At 45.2% G+C, this 15,442-nt stretch overlaps 1 protein-coding gene across 1 annotated transcript; it reads left to right on the top strand.

Annotated features, from left to right (window-relative positions):
- The first annotated feature begins 101 nt into the window (after positions 1–101).
- On the top strand, positions 102–8,561 carry DPH2 (diphthamide biosynthesis 2). Its single transcript, XM_032966301.2, has 6 exons — positions 102–1,793; positions 2,114–2,226; positions 3,242–3,462; positions 6,198–6,869; positions 7,503–7,691; positions 7,891–8,561. Exons 1-6 carry the CDS (start codon positions 1,629–1,631, stop codon positions 8,022–8,024), a joined length of 1,494 nt encoding a protein of 497 aa, XP_032822192.2. The 5' UTR covers positions 102–1,628; the 3' UTR covers positions 8,025–8,561.
- Positions 8,562–15,442: the final 6,881 nt, after the last annotated feature.

Genomic DNA, 15,442 nt, shown 5'->3' with positions numbered 1-15,442 from the left:
GTTTAATGCAAAGCACTGTCCAACATTGCTTAATCTGTGATAGTGTGCTTTGGTGCATGTTTAGATTTAATTTCGTCACTTAATGAATGGAACCTGTCACAATGTAGAATATTTTTGCTTTAAAATTGTGCTTCATAAATGTTTTTTTTTTACAAAATTAAAATGACGTGATACATTTTAATCCTGTTTGTGAGTTGGATATAAATTCTGGTAGGATTTGTACAGTTTGTAGTCATCCTCACAATGAGCAAGCAAATGGTAATACTAAATATTTAATAAAAAAAACGTTAACTGAGCCCTTTAACTATTTGTTTTAACAGTTTGATAAAATGTGAAGAGCCAGCCACTAGTCTCCATGTCTCTGCTGTATAAATATAAACCTGTGTTGCCGGAACATTTCATATCTCGCCCTGGCTGTCTTGAGGGTCGTATTTTACTCCACTTTTTTCCCTTGAAAACCTCGGTGAGTCTCTAAACGTTTCCAGAAGCGTCTTGCCAGCTTTTCGCAGCGTAGGGCGATATTGCAATGTGTTGCTCAATTCGAATTTATGCCAAGATGCCGACGCATAATGGCCTACTACTGTTATTATTGGAATGGCATAACGTGAAGGGCACGTGGCAAGAAGGGATTGATGGGACGATGGCCAAGATAATGGAAGTGGCAGTTGAAGGAATGAGGACATTTGCTGAGAAAATGGAGCGATGAAATCAGTTGTGTGCACGGATGCTGTGTCCGTTACAGGCAGACCTTGCTTAGCGTGACCCCGTAGAATGCTGATTTGTTATTGCGCTCTGCCCTGGACAATTTTTTTTGACGATATCTAAACTGCTTGCAAGTGACAACGCACAGCAGCACCGGCGAAGGAAACCTACTCGCCTCTGTCATTCGCTCAGCCAATGAGAGCGACGTATGCTCTTAAGCCCCCCCCCCCACCTGCGATTCGATTATCACGATTCGTGAAAACGATAAAAAATGGAGGAATCGTGTTTTTTTTTCAATGGTAGGAAAGTGCGTTTAGCCAGGCGAGAGCTCAGGAGACCTGGGATTGAGTCGCCGGCTCTACCAAAAATAAACCTCACCACAGACATTTAGACTGAGGGCATCGTGAAGACCCGGATAAGCCACTTCGTTGAGCTATCATTTGTGGCCAGGTCGCTTCTGAAAAAGCTACATAGCTCAGTGGGCCTTGCCTGGTAAAATAATGTTTTTGTTCAAATGAAACAAGTTCAGAACCATGAATATAAGAGATGCAGGAGAGTTGACATAAACAGGGGTTGTCCTCTGGGTCAACTTTCCAATACAATGGGAATTTCCACCATTGGCTCGGCTATAAACATGACCACAGCCTCGTGCTGATTTGAGTAGGAAACAGCTGCTCAAGTGTGCAGTGGGCGGGGGGGTGGCTGTGATGCTCCATGGCTAATGATGTTGATGATGGAGCCTGGCTCCTGCTCAAGCAAGCAGGAGCCAGGCTTTTTGATGCCCTCTGTGGACACCAGGTGGCAGCAGGAGCAGCAGCCCGAAGAGCCGCGCTGCCCCGGGGCAGAGCGAGGGGTCTCGTGTTTGTGTCTGCGAGACCCGAAGGGGACCTGGGGACACTTCGGGGACCTTGGTAGTCCAGGGGACCATGTCGGCCTTCAGCAGCGACACGAGCGAGGCGCTGCTCCTAGGCGGTAAGGGGGGGCAGGCGGCGGCGGCGGCTCTGGCGCCTCCGACGGCCCCGGAGGAGCTGCGCCGCGTGTTTGAGATGGAGCGGAGCGCGGCCTTCGTCCGACTCCACAGCCTGCGCACGGTACGACCCGCGGGGGTGGTGGTGGTGGTGGGTAACGTGGTGATGTTGTGGATGATGCGGCGAGGGTGATGAGGTGCCGTGAAGTGGAGTTAGTGCGGTGCGGGTTACTGAATGAGAGGTGACGAGGTGAGGGGAGGTGGGGTGACGAAGCGAGGGTGATGTGTGGGGATGACCACGTGGCGGGTGAGTGGTGAGATGTGTATTATGGCGTGGTGAGGGAGCGTGAGTTGGTGACGAGGTGTGGTGGGTAACGTGGTGTGGTGGGTAACGTGGTGAGGCTGACGAGGTGTGATGAGGTGGGTAACGTGGTGACGATGCAGGTGGCGCTGCAGTTCCCGGACGCGATGCTGGGGGACGCGGCGCGGGTGATGTGGGCGCTGGAGGAGGAGAGCGGCGCGCTCTGCTTCGTCCTCGGCGACTCCACCTACGGCAGGTGCCGTCACTCAGCTGCACTGTACACGCACTGCGCACACTAAATAGTTGCACTGTACACAGAGTCGTCCCTCGGGTAACGACGAATCGGGGCCCCGGGCCCCGCGCTTTGGGGGGCCCCGCGCGCTTCGGCGTGGGGACCTCCAGGCGACGCTTCTCTACCCTCCAGGCGACGCTTCTCTACCCTCCACTGTTGTTGGAGGACGACTGCCTCTAAGTGCCCAGTAGCGGCCTCCACTAGCCTCCTCCATAGAGGCCGATCTTGACACTGCTGGTACCAATCATCGGCAAGTCCACTCAGCTTCACATCCTCCCATACCGCATGAGTCCATCTCCTCTCCTGTCCATGCTTGGGCACCCGGTTGCTGGGTATGCGGGCTACATGATCCACCCAACGCAACCTTGCCTGCCGGACGACCTCACTGATGGGAATGTGTACAGATCTTGCAAGGATTTGTGAGCTAACAACCCAGAATGGATCGTAGCTCTAGAGGCCAGCCTGAAAGTTTCAAACCAGCGTCCATGTTCCATTAGAGGGGTCCACATTTCGCAAGCAAAGAGCAGAGAGGGCCCGACTGTGGCTTCGTGTGGATTGACAGCAATAGGCAGTCACATAAATAGACTATGCTCCTCGCCTGATTCGCAGTAAGATCTTTGCCGCCAAACTGGAACTTGTCATAAGCACACTGTGCCACCTATCACAACTCAAGCAGTTACTTTTACTCCTCAGAGAGACAATACCAATTACCAGATCATCGGCATCCATACACACACACTACATAACACCACACACTCTGCAAACTATATAATACTGATACGCAAATTATGTTATTATTTCCCCCCCTTTGATTACTAATTTGAACTATACCTATGACACTACTTACTCTCGGCCTCATTCACCGTTCCTGACAGCGCCGTGGCTAACGCCGTACAGTGCGAACGCGTCACACGAGCGCAGTTGGTGGAGCGGTTCTGTGGTTCCCCTGCCTCATGCCGAGCGTCGTCTCCCCCGGCAGCTGCTGTGTGGACGAGGTGGCGGCCCAGCACGCCGGGGCAGAGGGCCTCATCCACTATGGCCACGCCTGCCTCAGCCCCGCGCGCCTCCTCCCCGTGCTGCGCGTCTTTGGCCGCCGGGAGTGCGACGCGTCGCGGTGCCTCGCGGCATTCCGCGGCGTCTTCCCGTCCACGGTGCAGCGGGTGGTGGTGCTGGCCGACGTGCAGTACGAGCACGCCCTGGGTAGGCCTTGCCTCTGGCGTCCTGTCGTCGGTGCTCGCGGCCTGGCCCTCTCAGGTCAAAAGTCAAAGGGATTTTATGCTCGAAATGAGCATTGAGTGCGAGCCTCCAATTAACAGCCCTGCACTGGTGATGGAAATCCGTATTCATCTGGCAGGGGACAAGTTTGTCCATAGGACAACCGTCGTTGACTTTCCCACGTAAGTGGCACTCATTTGATCAACTCTGGAGGGATGGTTTTCTGGACATCTGTGAGAAAGAGCTTCATAACTTATCGGATTCCTGTCTAAATACATTTTCTGATATGCTGGATCACTCCCAACCAGAATTTAAACTGGCAACCTTCTGATTGTGAGTCACTTGCTGTACCATCGAGCCGCCCGGCTAGTATTATTAAGGGACGCCTACAATCATAAGCCTCACTGAGCCTCAACACTTTTTTTCAAGAGGGTCCTGCCAAGGTTTGCAGTAGGGGGTGATGAATTGCTACGTGTATCTCAAGCAAGTAATTTGCAGCATAATTTTGTTTTCAAATTTGACATTTTGAACATGATGCCACATAACACGGGATCTCTAAAGTTTGTTTTTGCTGAACCAGATGAGAACTCAAGAGACCAAGGATAGTCTCAGTTGCAAGAGTGACTTGAGTTACCAAAATGACAAAAGTGAAATAAAATAAAGCATTGAAGCAAATATAAACAAGAACAAAAAAAACGAGCATCACATGAGAAATGGAAAGTATATTGCAATGCAACATTAGGAATTCAACAGATATAGGGTGACTTTAGTACAATAGTGATATGTAAATAGACCAGGATACAAGAAATCAGATGTAATTGCAGGTAAAGTTATAAGGAATCGACAGTTCAGCATCAATTTGTGATTCAGATGGTGCGAGAGTAACAGGATAGAGTTGAGATGATGGGTTTCCAGATGTTGGGGGCATTCAGAGAATGAGAACCACGTGAGTTCTGTGTCCTTGGTACAATGCACTTTAGTGTTGTGGGGCACTTTAAGATGTTGAGGGTTTAGGTCCTGAATTAACACTGCATCGGTAAGGATTGAGTGTGTGTGCGTTAACGATGACCTTGGCCCAATGAATCTCACTTTAAGTTGAAAGAGGTGATATTGGAGTAAAGGTTATTTAATTCGATGCGTGGATGATTCCATTGAGCCAGTTGCCCGGCTATTTTACAAGGGAGATACGTGGTGCGTGAAAACAGCAGCAACACAACAAAGGCCCTCTGCAAAGAACGAGAAGAGAGTCCTTCAGGAATATTGTACAACTAGATCACGGTGATGAGTTAAGTAGTTTGTTCCCCCCCCTCAACTGGACATCTGTGAAAAAGATCTTTATAGCTCATCGGATTGTACATATGTTGAACTTTTTTCACACCGTATGTAGCCAACTGCGCTAATTGGAGGTGCGAATTCCTCCAGTATAAATAAAAACTCTGATTCTGTATACATTGGTGTATCGGCAGGTCGCGTGTGGGTGGATTTTGTAACATAAAGAGTAAGGTAAAATAAAAGATAAAAGTCTCATAAATGCAAAGTCGTTTGCAGAGGTTGATTTGTATCTGATGTCGGCATAGTCTATGAGAGGCATGGAGGCAGCAGCTCCCAAATGTTTCTATGTAGAAGATGAGGAACAGGATTTGTTTATGTACAAAGTCCCCTTTTTATTATTAATATTATTCAAAATTTACATCGTGAGGTTTAAAGTTCAGATCGGAATCGAGCCAAACCTCAAGATATTTGTACGAGGAAACATTTTCAGTTGTTGTGCTGCGGAGAGTGGTGATGGAGAAAGCGCGATGTCTCCGGCTGTCAGAGTTGGGGCTCATAACGGTCACACATTGTGTCTTGTGTTAGCGTTCAGTTGGGGATTCAAAGCTATCCAGTTGTTTTGAATGGTTGTATAAAGTCCTCTTGTTATTGTGGTTGTGCATTATCTAGTGAAAATCCTGGGGTATTGAGAATGAAGTAGAAGTGTAGAAAGAGATAGAGTGATACTATATAATTTATATAGTTGAGAATAGAATGGAAGCATGCACAGAAACCCGTGGAACATCTTTGCAAGCGAAACAGATGGCGCCTGGTATTTTATTGTCAATGCACTCGTAGTATTATCCAGGGTGGTTCTGGATTTGAACCACAATCCACTACAACTAGTGGGGAATGCGTACCGCTCGGATGATGTCGACGCCCAAATGTCTTAATTTAATTCTGCTAAGGAGTGGTATTTTTATGCAATTGTAGCGCTGTCTTTTACGTTCTCATCTGTCCTATTGTTGACGTATATGTTTTCATAAACAGTGGATAAAATAGGTAAAGATGCAGCCCTGAAATTGCTTGATAACACCAATGCTGGCAGAAGGATATCCACTTGAGTGAACGCTGCAGAGTATTTGGCCTACTCTTCCACGCTGACCAGAACGTGTTGGAAGAGGTAGGCATACCCACACTTTCCCCCACGGCACCAACTGTAGAGCTGAATTATACTGCTGGGTGCACAGATGTCGGAGGGTTTAATAAACTTCCTGCATTGTTTAAATTGCATACTGGATAAGGAATAGAACCAGCAATCTCTCGATTCTAAGTCTAGTGTGCCAACCGTTAAACCATGACAGCCTGAAATATTGAGTATCAATGCAATTGCTGTTTAAACTCCAAAACTGACCATGTTTACAAAATGATCCGTGTGCCATATTAATAGTAAACGTGTGTTCACGCAGATGATCTGGAAAACATCCTTGGTCCAGAGTACCCTCATGTGCGGTTCGCTCGAGTCGAGCCTCAACCTGCGGATCAAACCCCGGAAGACGTGCCCCCGGCTGAGGACCCGTGTCGCACGGACGGCACCGAGCGTGCATTTGGCCGCCTGCTGCTGGTGGAAGCCGGCTCTCGGCTGGAGGATTACAGCGTTTTCTACATTGGCAGGGAGAGCATCACCCTGACTAATTTCATGATGAGCTGGAACAATTGTGAGTTTTTTACGTACGACCCAGAGAGCGGAGAAAGCCAGAGGGCTTCGGCCAGCACAAGCCGCCTGGTGAAGCGGAGGTACTACCTGGTGGAGCGGGCGAGAGATGCCGGCTCCGTCGGGATTTTGGTGGGCACCCTGGGCGTCGCTGGATTTCTGGAAATCATCGAGCAGCTTAAGCGTGCGTTGGCACGCGCTGGCAAGCGGTGGCAGGTGTTCGTCGTGGGCAAGCCCAACCCCGCCAAGCTCGCCAACTTTCCAGAGATAGACGTATTCGTTCTGGTCGCGTGCCCCGAGAACTCGTTGCTGGACTGCGCGGAGTTTTACCAGCCGATAGTGACACCCTTTGAAATGGAGGTGGCCTGCAACCGGCAGCGCCCGTGGACTGGAAGCTTCGTCTCAGACTTCAGGGAGCTGCTCCCAGGTTTGATGCCATTTTAGACTCGTAGGCCGGTTGTTGTGAAGACACGTGATGCGTTTTAGATGTGGTGTAGCCGTTTTGTGTTTTGCCAGATGTTGAGTCAGACATTCACTTTTGTTCCAGTCTTGTAATTGGAATATATTTCTAAATATTTGTGATTTTGGCCGGGTTATTTTTGACAGCTTGGACAACTACATCAACTGAATTACAAAATAAATAAGCATGCAAAGCTTTCTTGCCATATCTCCACGTAACAATGCAAGGGTTTTTTTGCCCATCCCATTGGCCACATGGCTTTCAAGAAGTGCATAATTTCAGGAGATATTGGTTTGATACAAGCAACCTCTTGACCAGTTCTGAAATTTAGTGTCTCTCAAGCAATGCTGGTGAACTGCCAGATGTTGATATGCAAGGAACCTCTCTTGTTAGACATAGGTCCTAATTTGACGAAAAACTATTATACATATCAGAAAACAATCAAGCTACGATTATGCCTATCCTTTGTTGACTATGCAAAGTAATATAAATTATAATTAATACAGTCATTTAATCTCTTTACAGAGCAACGCCTAAATAAAAACAGTATGTGGGTCTGAACGTCACAGACATCTTACGACAAATAACTTCTGCTTGCAGGTTACCCACATCACGTGCCACTGCCAGAATCGCAAGAGGAGGCGGAGGGAACGGAGGGAGACGTGTCTCTACTCACTGGGGCAATAAGGTGTCAATCGCGGGGGGTAGAGAACCCCATGGACGTGGAACCCACCGATGCCCTGCTCGTCCGAGGTCACAATCTGCAAGTGGTGTCCAGCCAATCGGCAGGTACGATTCTGCACAAATGCAAAATGCAGATATGGGAAATCTTTTATCTTGCTGCTCCAGGAGGGATTTTGTTCGTCGTAATAGCTACCCCACCCCTACCTCTTGTCCCCACTCACCACTACTGCTGCTGCGTCTGATTATTTCTTCAGTAAGGAAGGTGCGTGTAAGTGCATTGACTGACCGTGTGTGCGGTGCGCAGCTGGTTACCTGGCTGCCCGTGACTGGCAGGGCCTGGACCCGCGTCTTGGTCAGACGCGCGTGTCGCGTGTACAGCAGGGGCGCCGGGGTGTCGCCATCGCGTACGAAGACGAACACAAGAGCGCGGCGACGTAGCAGCACGCGCCACGATGAGGCGGTGTCCGCCATGGCGTGACAGCGTGCACCACGATGTAGCGGCGTGCACCACGATGTAGCGGCGTGCACCACGACGAGGCGGTCACCGACATGGCATGGCAGCGTGCTCCACGATGTGGCAGCGTGTGCCACGATGTAGCGGCGCACACCACGACACTGCAGCGTGTGCCACGACGACATGAGACACACCCTGCCCTCGCTGCACGACAACGTCAAATGTGCCACTGCCTTGGAAAGCAACATTTTACACATCCCATTAGCGACGCGGCCTGCTGGGAGGGCATAATGCGTATGCATAAAAACGTACTTTTATTTTGCATGCAGAGGGACGGATTTGTGAAGACGGTGTATAGTCTGCTTTCTTGTAGCTGAAATGCCCGTAAAATATTGCAGGGTTGTCACAATGGCAGTAAACATAAACGATTAAATTTTTTAATCTAAATCGCCTAATTAAATTGTTTTCAAAGATTAAAACTCTCGTAATTTTGCGTGGAATAAAGCGATGCCGAACACAAAGCTAATGTGCGATGTACTTTTGAGGCAGTCCTGTTTAAATTGTACATTAAAAAGTAAGATCCCTTACACACCCGTGCGATTATGTTCTAAAAAAAACCAAACCAAATCTATGCTAAATATGCAATTTAATTGAACGAAAATATACATATTCTTGGTCCTTTCGGTAAAGTCACCTAGAAAGGAAACAAAATAATAAAAATATTAAACAATAAAATTCTCGACGTTTCGACTGCAACACAAGCAATCATCAGGTGTGAAAACCACAACAAGAAAATTTGAAAAAAGAAGTGGTTATTTTTAACGTGAGCACCACGGAGAGAGATTTGACAGTTTGTTCAGATGGACGAGTCCATCTATGTTCGGAAAAGAGGAGGGGGGAGACGAAAAATAATGGATGCGGTCTGAAATCCACCTTAAGCGTGATCAATCAATTAAGACCCGAAATGGTTTATCAAATCCTTCCAATGATTGCTAAGCCAGAATCCATCTTCTCGGTTGAAATTGTCTGTGTTTGTATATGTGGATAGCCTCATGAACGATTCTCTCATGGTAGCCAGATGGCTTGCAAAGAACCTCTGTCTTGGAGAAGTCAACGTCATGTGAACCTACTGAATTATAACATTGATCTGCCACGGCTGAGGTGTTGGTCCTACCGTGTTTCAGGTCTGCTTTGTGTTCACGAATGCAGTCCGAGACATGTCGTTTGGTTTCCCCAATGTAACTACTACCACAGAGGCAACTTAGTTTGTAGACGCCAGGGTACTGTATGTCCGGAATCACATCTTTTACAGATGGAACCAGATCACGGATTTTATGTAATGTGTTGAATCGGACCTGGATCTTGTGTTTATTCAAGATTTTTTAGATCTTTTTTGTGATCGCCGCAATGTAGGGTAAAGTGATGGTTTTGAAAGGCTCCTCAAGATCACTTCTTCATATTTGGGGTGAGATCATCAGCCAGACCCAAAGCCCCCCCTAAAATTGTTGAGAAGCACTCTTTGAGGCACTTCAGCACTCAGGCATTTACTAATGATGTGCTTCACTCGGATATTGACAAGGTCTGTGATATCCCCAACCTGACTACGGCTTGGGAGACTTTCAGGTACACGTTTCTCCAAATTCTTAACAAACATGCTCTGTTGGTTAGATTTAAAATTAAAGGCAACTGACCACCAACTGACCACCATGGTACGGCTTGGGCATGTGCTCAGAAAAGTAATTTGGTAAATGACTGGCTAGAGTACAGGATTTTAAGGAATCGATGCATAAAAGAAATACGGTATGCAAAAAATGCTTATGTTACCTCCACTCTCCTGGAATCACATGGAAATGCCAGGATCTTCTGGAAAACAATAACATGTATTGAAAAGGCATCCAACACAGATAATCTGCCCATTGCGCTTAACCGAAATGGGGACTTTTTCAGAACCCCAAAAAATAGTCGGCAATTTTAACCTTAATTTCTCTGAAGCTGGTGACCTTTTTGATACTGTATTGGGAGTCACCCCTGCTCATGCAATTTCCTACACCCCTGTCCAAACATTAAACGAATTTAGTTTCCAGCCAATCCACGAAAGTAATGTTCTGAAACAGCTGTCCTACCTCAAAGGGTATTCTACCAGAGCAGATAGTTTTCCCGTCTTTGCTCTACTAACTGTTGGTTACCTAATATACAAACCTATAGCCCATATTTTCAACCTGTCCATCACAGAAGGATCAGTTCCTCTAGAATGGAAACATTCCTATGTCCGTCCACTTCACAAAGGGGGCCCTAAAGATGATCCCAATAACTACCGACCTATCTCAATTTTGTCCCCATTGATGAAATTTTTGGAAAAATTATTGAACTACCAAATTAGCAGTTTCCTGTCCACCAACAATCTACTACATCTAAAACAATCTTGGGTTCCGAAAAAAATACAGCACCACATCTGCTGCATTAGACTCTCTGAATCAAATTTACAGTAGCCTTGATAATAAGCAGTACTGTGCCTGTCTTTTTCTTGACCTGTCCAAAGCTTTTGATATAGTAGACCACAACGCCCTGTTTGGTAAACTAAGTTGCCTCGGTTTTTCCAAAAACACAGTAAAATGGTTAAAAAATTACTTATTTTCACGCACCCAAACTGTATTCACAGATGGTTGGAGGGCAAACAGTGTTAAGATAACAAAAGGGGTTCCACAGGGTTCCATCCTCGGCCCCCTTTTGTTCTCTCTTTATGTCAATGACTTGGGCACTGACCTGGATCATTCGAGAGTAAATCTTTTTGCAGATGACACGATACTGATTACTGCTGGCCGCTCTCTGGATGACGTGATTGCTAAGTTCCAGGGTGATTTCAACAAACTACAACATCAGCTAGTTGCTCTTAAACTAGTCCTGAATACCTCCAAAACCAAGGTGCTATGCTTCTCACCGGGACTAAAGCAGGAAGTTATTTTTCCCAAAGTACATTCCTTAAATAATGATCAAATAGAGCAAATCAAGTTTTATAAGTATCTTGGGGTCATCCTGGATTCAAAACTGCATTTTGAAGATCACATTGATTATATTGGTAAAAAGACAAAAATAAAATTGGAATTGCTAAAAGCTACCATACTGCCTCTACTTGATTACTGTGATATCGTGTATACATCAGCCCCAAGTACTGTACTGAAGAAGCTTGATTCCATCTATCACTCGGCCCTAAGATTTGCATTGAACTGCCCATATAAGATTCACCACTGTGATCTCTACATTGGGTCAAACTTAACATCTCTTAATGTTCGACGGCTTGTACACCAGATCTTATTTATTCACGATGTACTTACAAAGAAATCCGCAGACTCTGGGTCTCTGTTTCAAAGAACAAATTAGACCGCAGGTCTTCGCTCATCTACCAGCTTCACATTCCCTATTGCCGTACAAAAACCGGAGGAAGGGCCTTTGCTATTGATGCCCCCAGGATCTGGAATGCTATTGCCAATAAACTGCAACTTGAATCACTACCTATGAGATCTTCACTCAAAACTGCTCTGGAGGAGTTGTACACCCCTAGTTACCACTGCTATTCAGTGGCCTAAAATAAAATAAAATGTTTCGCTCCGGATGACCGCTGCAAAGTATTATCTGTATTTTGATTTTGTGTGCTGATCTTAAAGGTGCATTGAAAAATGTGATACTCCAACTGATGCTCCTGTTAAATTTTGATTTAAAGCTTTCGTGACTGCAGTAATTCATATTCTTAGTTTTTTCGGTAAAGGCACGTTGAAGAGAAACAACAAAATAATAAAATATATATAAAACAATAAAAAAATTATCACGACGTTTCGACCATAACTCAAACGGTCATCTTCAGGTGTGTTGGTTTGCATAAATTTATTTTTAAACGGCGCATTTATTTATTTATAAAAAAACGTTAGCGTCACGCGCAGCGATTTGGCAGTTTACCCAGGACTAGTCCATCTATATTTTGAAAAGAGGAGGGGGGAGACGAATTTTTGTTATAATGTATGCTGTCTGAAAGCCACTGTAAGCGTGAACAATCAATTAAGAACTGAAATGGTTTATCAAATCTTTCCAATGATTGCTAAGATAGAATCCATCTTCTCGGTTGAAATTGTCTCTGTACTTGTATATGTGGATAGCCTCATGAACGAATCTCTCATGGAAGCCAGATGGCTTACAAAGAACCTCTGTCTTGGAAAAGTCAATGGCATGTGAGCCTACTGAATTAGAACAATGATTTGCTACGGCCGAGGTGTTGGTCCTACCGTGTTTAAGGTCTGCTTTGTGTTCACGAATGCGGTCCGAGACATGGCGTTTGGTTTCTCCAATGTAACTACTACCACAGAGGCAACTTAGTTTGTAGACACCAGGGTATTGTATGTCCGGAATCACATCTTTTACATACGGAACCAGATCACGGATTTTATGTAATGTGTTGAAACGGACCTGGATCTTGTGTTTATTCAAGATTTTGGAGATCTTTTTTGTGATCCCAGCAATCTAGGGTAAAGTGATGGTTTTGAAAGGCTCCTCAAGAGGGTTCTTCTTCATGGTTTTAGTGATAGATAAAATAGAATACAACAACAAAATTAAAGAATTACTCGACGATGGTAGTTATACAAAAATAAAAAGAGATCCCACCAACAGCCTCGTCACACAAACCAACAAAATAATTTCTGATTCAACCGCATTAATTGATCAATCTAAACAGTTTTCGTTGAAACCTTCTGCTGCCAGGCCACCAAGATTATACGGCTTACCAAAAATACATAAAGTTGATACACCTCTTCGTCCCATAGTCTCTACTATCAGCTCCCCCACCTACAAACTAGCTCGTTTTTTGTCTGAAATCCTGCGTCCTTTCACTGGAAAGACCACCTCTGCGGTACAAAATTCTACTCACCTGGTATCGACAATCAAGGGTATTTCCCTGTCCCCAGACGACCTGCTTGTCAGTTTTGATGTAGTTTCCTTATTCACCAAGGTTCCTGTACCTGACACCATTGCAATCATTGAAGACTTGGTTCATCAAGGACTAAACACTGAGGTACCCCCCCTGGTGAGACACTGTTTAACCAATACATACTTCACTTGGAATGGAACTTTCTACAAACAAACTGAGGGCACCCCAATGGGCTCCCCCCTTTCTCCAGTTATAGCTAACATTTTCATGGAGAAATTTGAGACTGACGCCATCCAGACTGCCACTCTGCGCCCAACCTTATGGAAGAGGTACGTGGATGACACTTTTGTCATCTGGCCACATGGCCGGCCTGCTCTAGACCAATTCTTCGACCACATCAATTCCATACACCCAGTCATCAGATTTACCATGGAAGTCGAAATAGATGGCAAGATACCTTTTTTGGATGTCCTAATTAAAAAGAGACCTGATGGTTCAATGAGCCACTCTGTCTACAGGAAAGCTACCCATACGGATGCTTATCTGAAACCGGATTCCCACCACCATCCATCACAGAAGAATTCTCTCATCAAGACTCTGTATCATAGAGCCCAATGCATATCCGACCAGGAACACATAAGCAGTGAACTCAAGCACGTACACAAAGCTCTTAGGGCTAATGGTTACTCCGACTATACAATCCGCAAAGCTATCACTCAAACCATGAAGAAGAACCCTCTTGAGGAGCCTTTCAAAACCATCACTTTACCCTACATTGCTGGGATCACAAAAAAAAAGATCTCCAAAATCTTGAATAAACACAAGATCCAGGTCCGTTTCAACACATTACATAAAATCCGTGATCTGGTTCCGTCTGTAAAAGATGTGATTCCGGACATACAATACCCTGGTGTCTACAAACTAAGTTGCCTCTGTGGTAGTAGTTACATTTGAGAAACCAAACGCCATGTCTCGGACCGCATTCGTGAACACAAAGCAGACCTTAAACACGGTAGGACCAACACCTCGGCCGTAGCAGATCATTGTTCTAATTCAGTAGGCTCACATGCCATTGACTTTTCCAAGACAGAGGTTCTTTGTAAGCCATCTGGCTTCCATGAGAGATTCGTTCATGAGGCTATCCACATATACAAGCACAGAGACAATTTCAACCGAGAAGATGGATTCTATCTTAGCAATCATTAGAAAGATTTGATAAACCATTTCAGTTCTTAATTGATTGTTCACGCTTACAGTGGCTTTCAGACAGCATACATTATAACAAAAATTCGTCTCCCCCCTCCTCTTTTCAAAATATAGATGGACTAGTCCTGGGTAAACTGCCAAATCGCTGCGGCTGACGCTAACGTTTATTATAATTAAATAAATGCGCAGTTTAAAAATAAATTTATGCAAACCAACACACCTGAAGAGGACCGTTTGAGTTATGGTCGAAACGTCGTGAGAATTTTTTTATTGTTTTACATATTTTATTATTTTGTTGTTTCTCTTCAACGTGACTTTACCGAAAAAACTAAGAATATGATGCTCCTGTTGTTTGTGGAGTGACTCATGCAGCCAGCTGTGGCTCTAGGGTTTGGTGTTACATGTTATTTATGTAGTTAATTGAAAAATTCGGTCACAGTTCCTATGATCACTGTTACATTGCATTTATGGCTTTATTTTGGTGATTTCTAAAAGTTTTTTGGTTTGGCCATGTTTTTGTTTATTGTAGTACAGAGTTAGACTGATGGCCTTAATCTAAGTTTTCTTGTTGTTGTTGTTGTTTGACTTGCATCCCACTGGGATTTTTGCACACAGCGTTGGTGTACGGTGCTATTTCAGGAATATTTAGATGTTTTTTTCCTGGATTTTCTGTTTGCACATGCACAAAGTCACTTTAAGATGTTTTCTTGTGCATGTTTTTTGTTTGTTGCGGTTGCACCTGATTCAAGAGCCGAATGGCTCACAGGGCTATACCAAATAAAATAAATAAAACTAAACTAAGAGGGTCCTTCTTCATGGTTGGAGTGATAGCTTTGCGGATTGTGTAGTCGGAATAACCATTAGTCTTAAGAGCTTTGTGTACGTGCTTGAGTTCACTGACTATATGTTCCTGGTCGGCTATGCAATGGGCTCTATGGTGCAGAGTCTTGATGAGGGAATTCTTCTGGGATGGATGGTGGTGGGAATCCGGTTTCAGGTAAACATCCGTTTGGGTAGCTTTCCTGTAGACAGTGGCCCATTGAACCATTAGGTTCAATGAGCGACTCTGTGGCAGATCACTGTTATAATTCCTCAACCACATCAATTCCATACACCCAGCAATCAAATTCACCATGGAGGTAGAAAAGTATGGCATGCTACCCTTCTTGGATGTCTTAATCAAAAATAGACGAGATGGCTCAATAAGCCACTCTGTCTACAGGAAAGTAACCCATACTGACGCCTACCTAAAACCTGATTCCCACCACCATCCATCCCAGAAGA

Source organism: Petromyzon marinus, chromosome 35 (assembly GCF_048934315.1).
Source record: "Petromyzon marinus isolate PM22_M1 ecotype Great Lakes invasive population chromosome 35, UKy_Petmar_22M1.pri1.0, whole genome shotgun sequence".
Classification (NCBI taxonomy): domain Eukaryota; kingdom Metazoa; phylum Chordata; class Hyperoartia; order Petromyzontiformes; family Petromyzontidae; genus Petromyzon; species Petromyzon marinus.
Note: the sequence above shows the minus strand (reverse complement) of the source record. Positions and strands in the feature narration are given on the sequence as shown.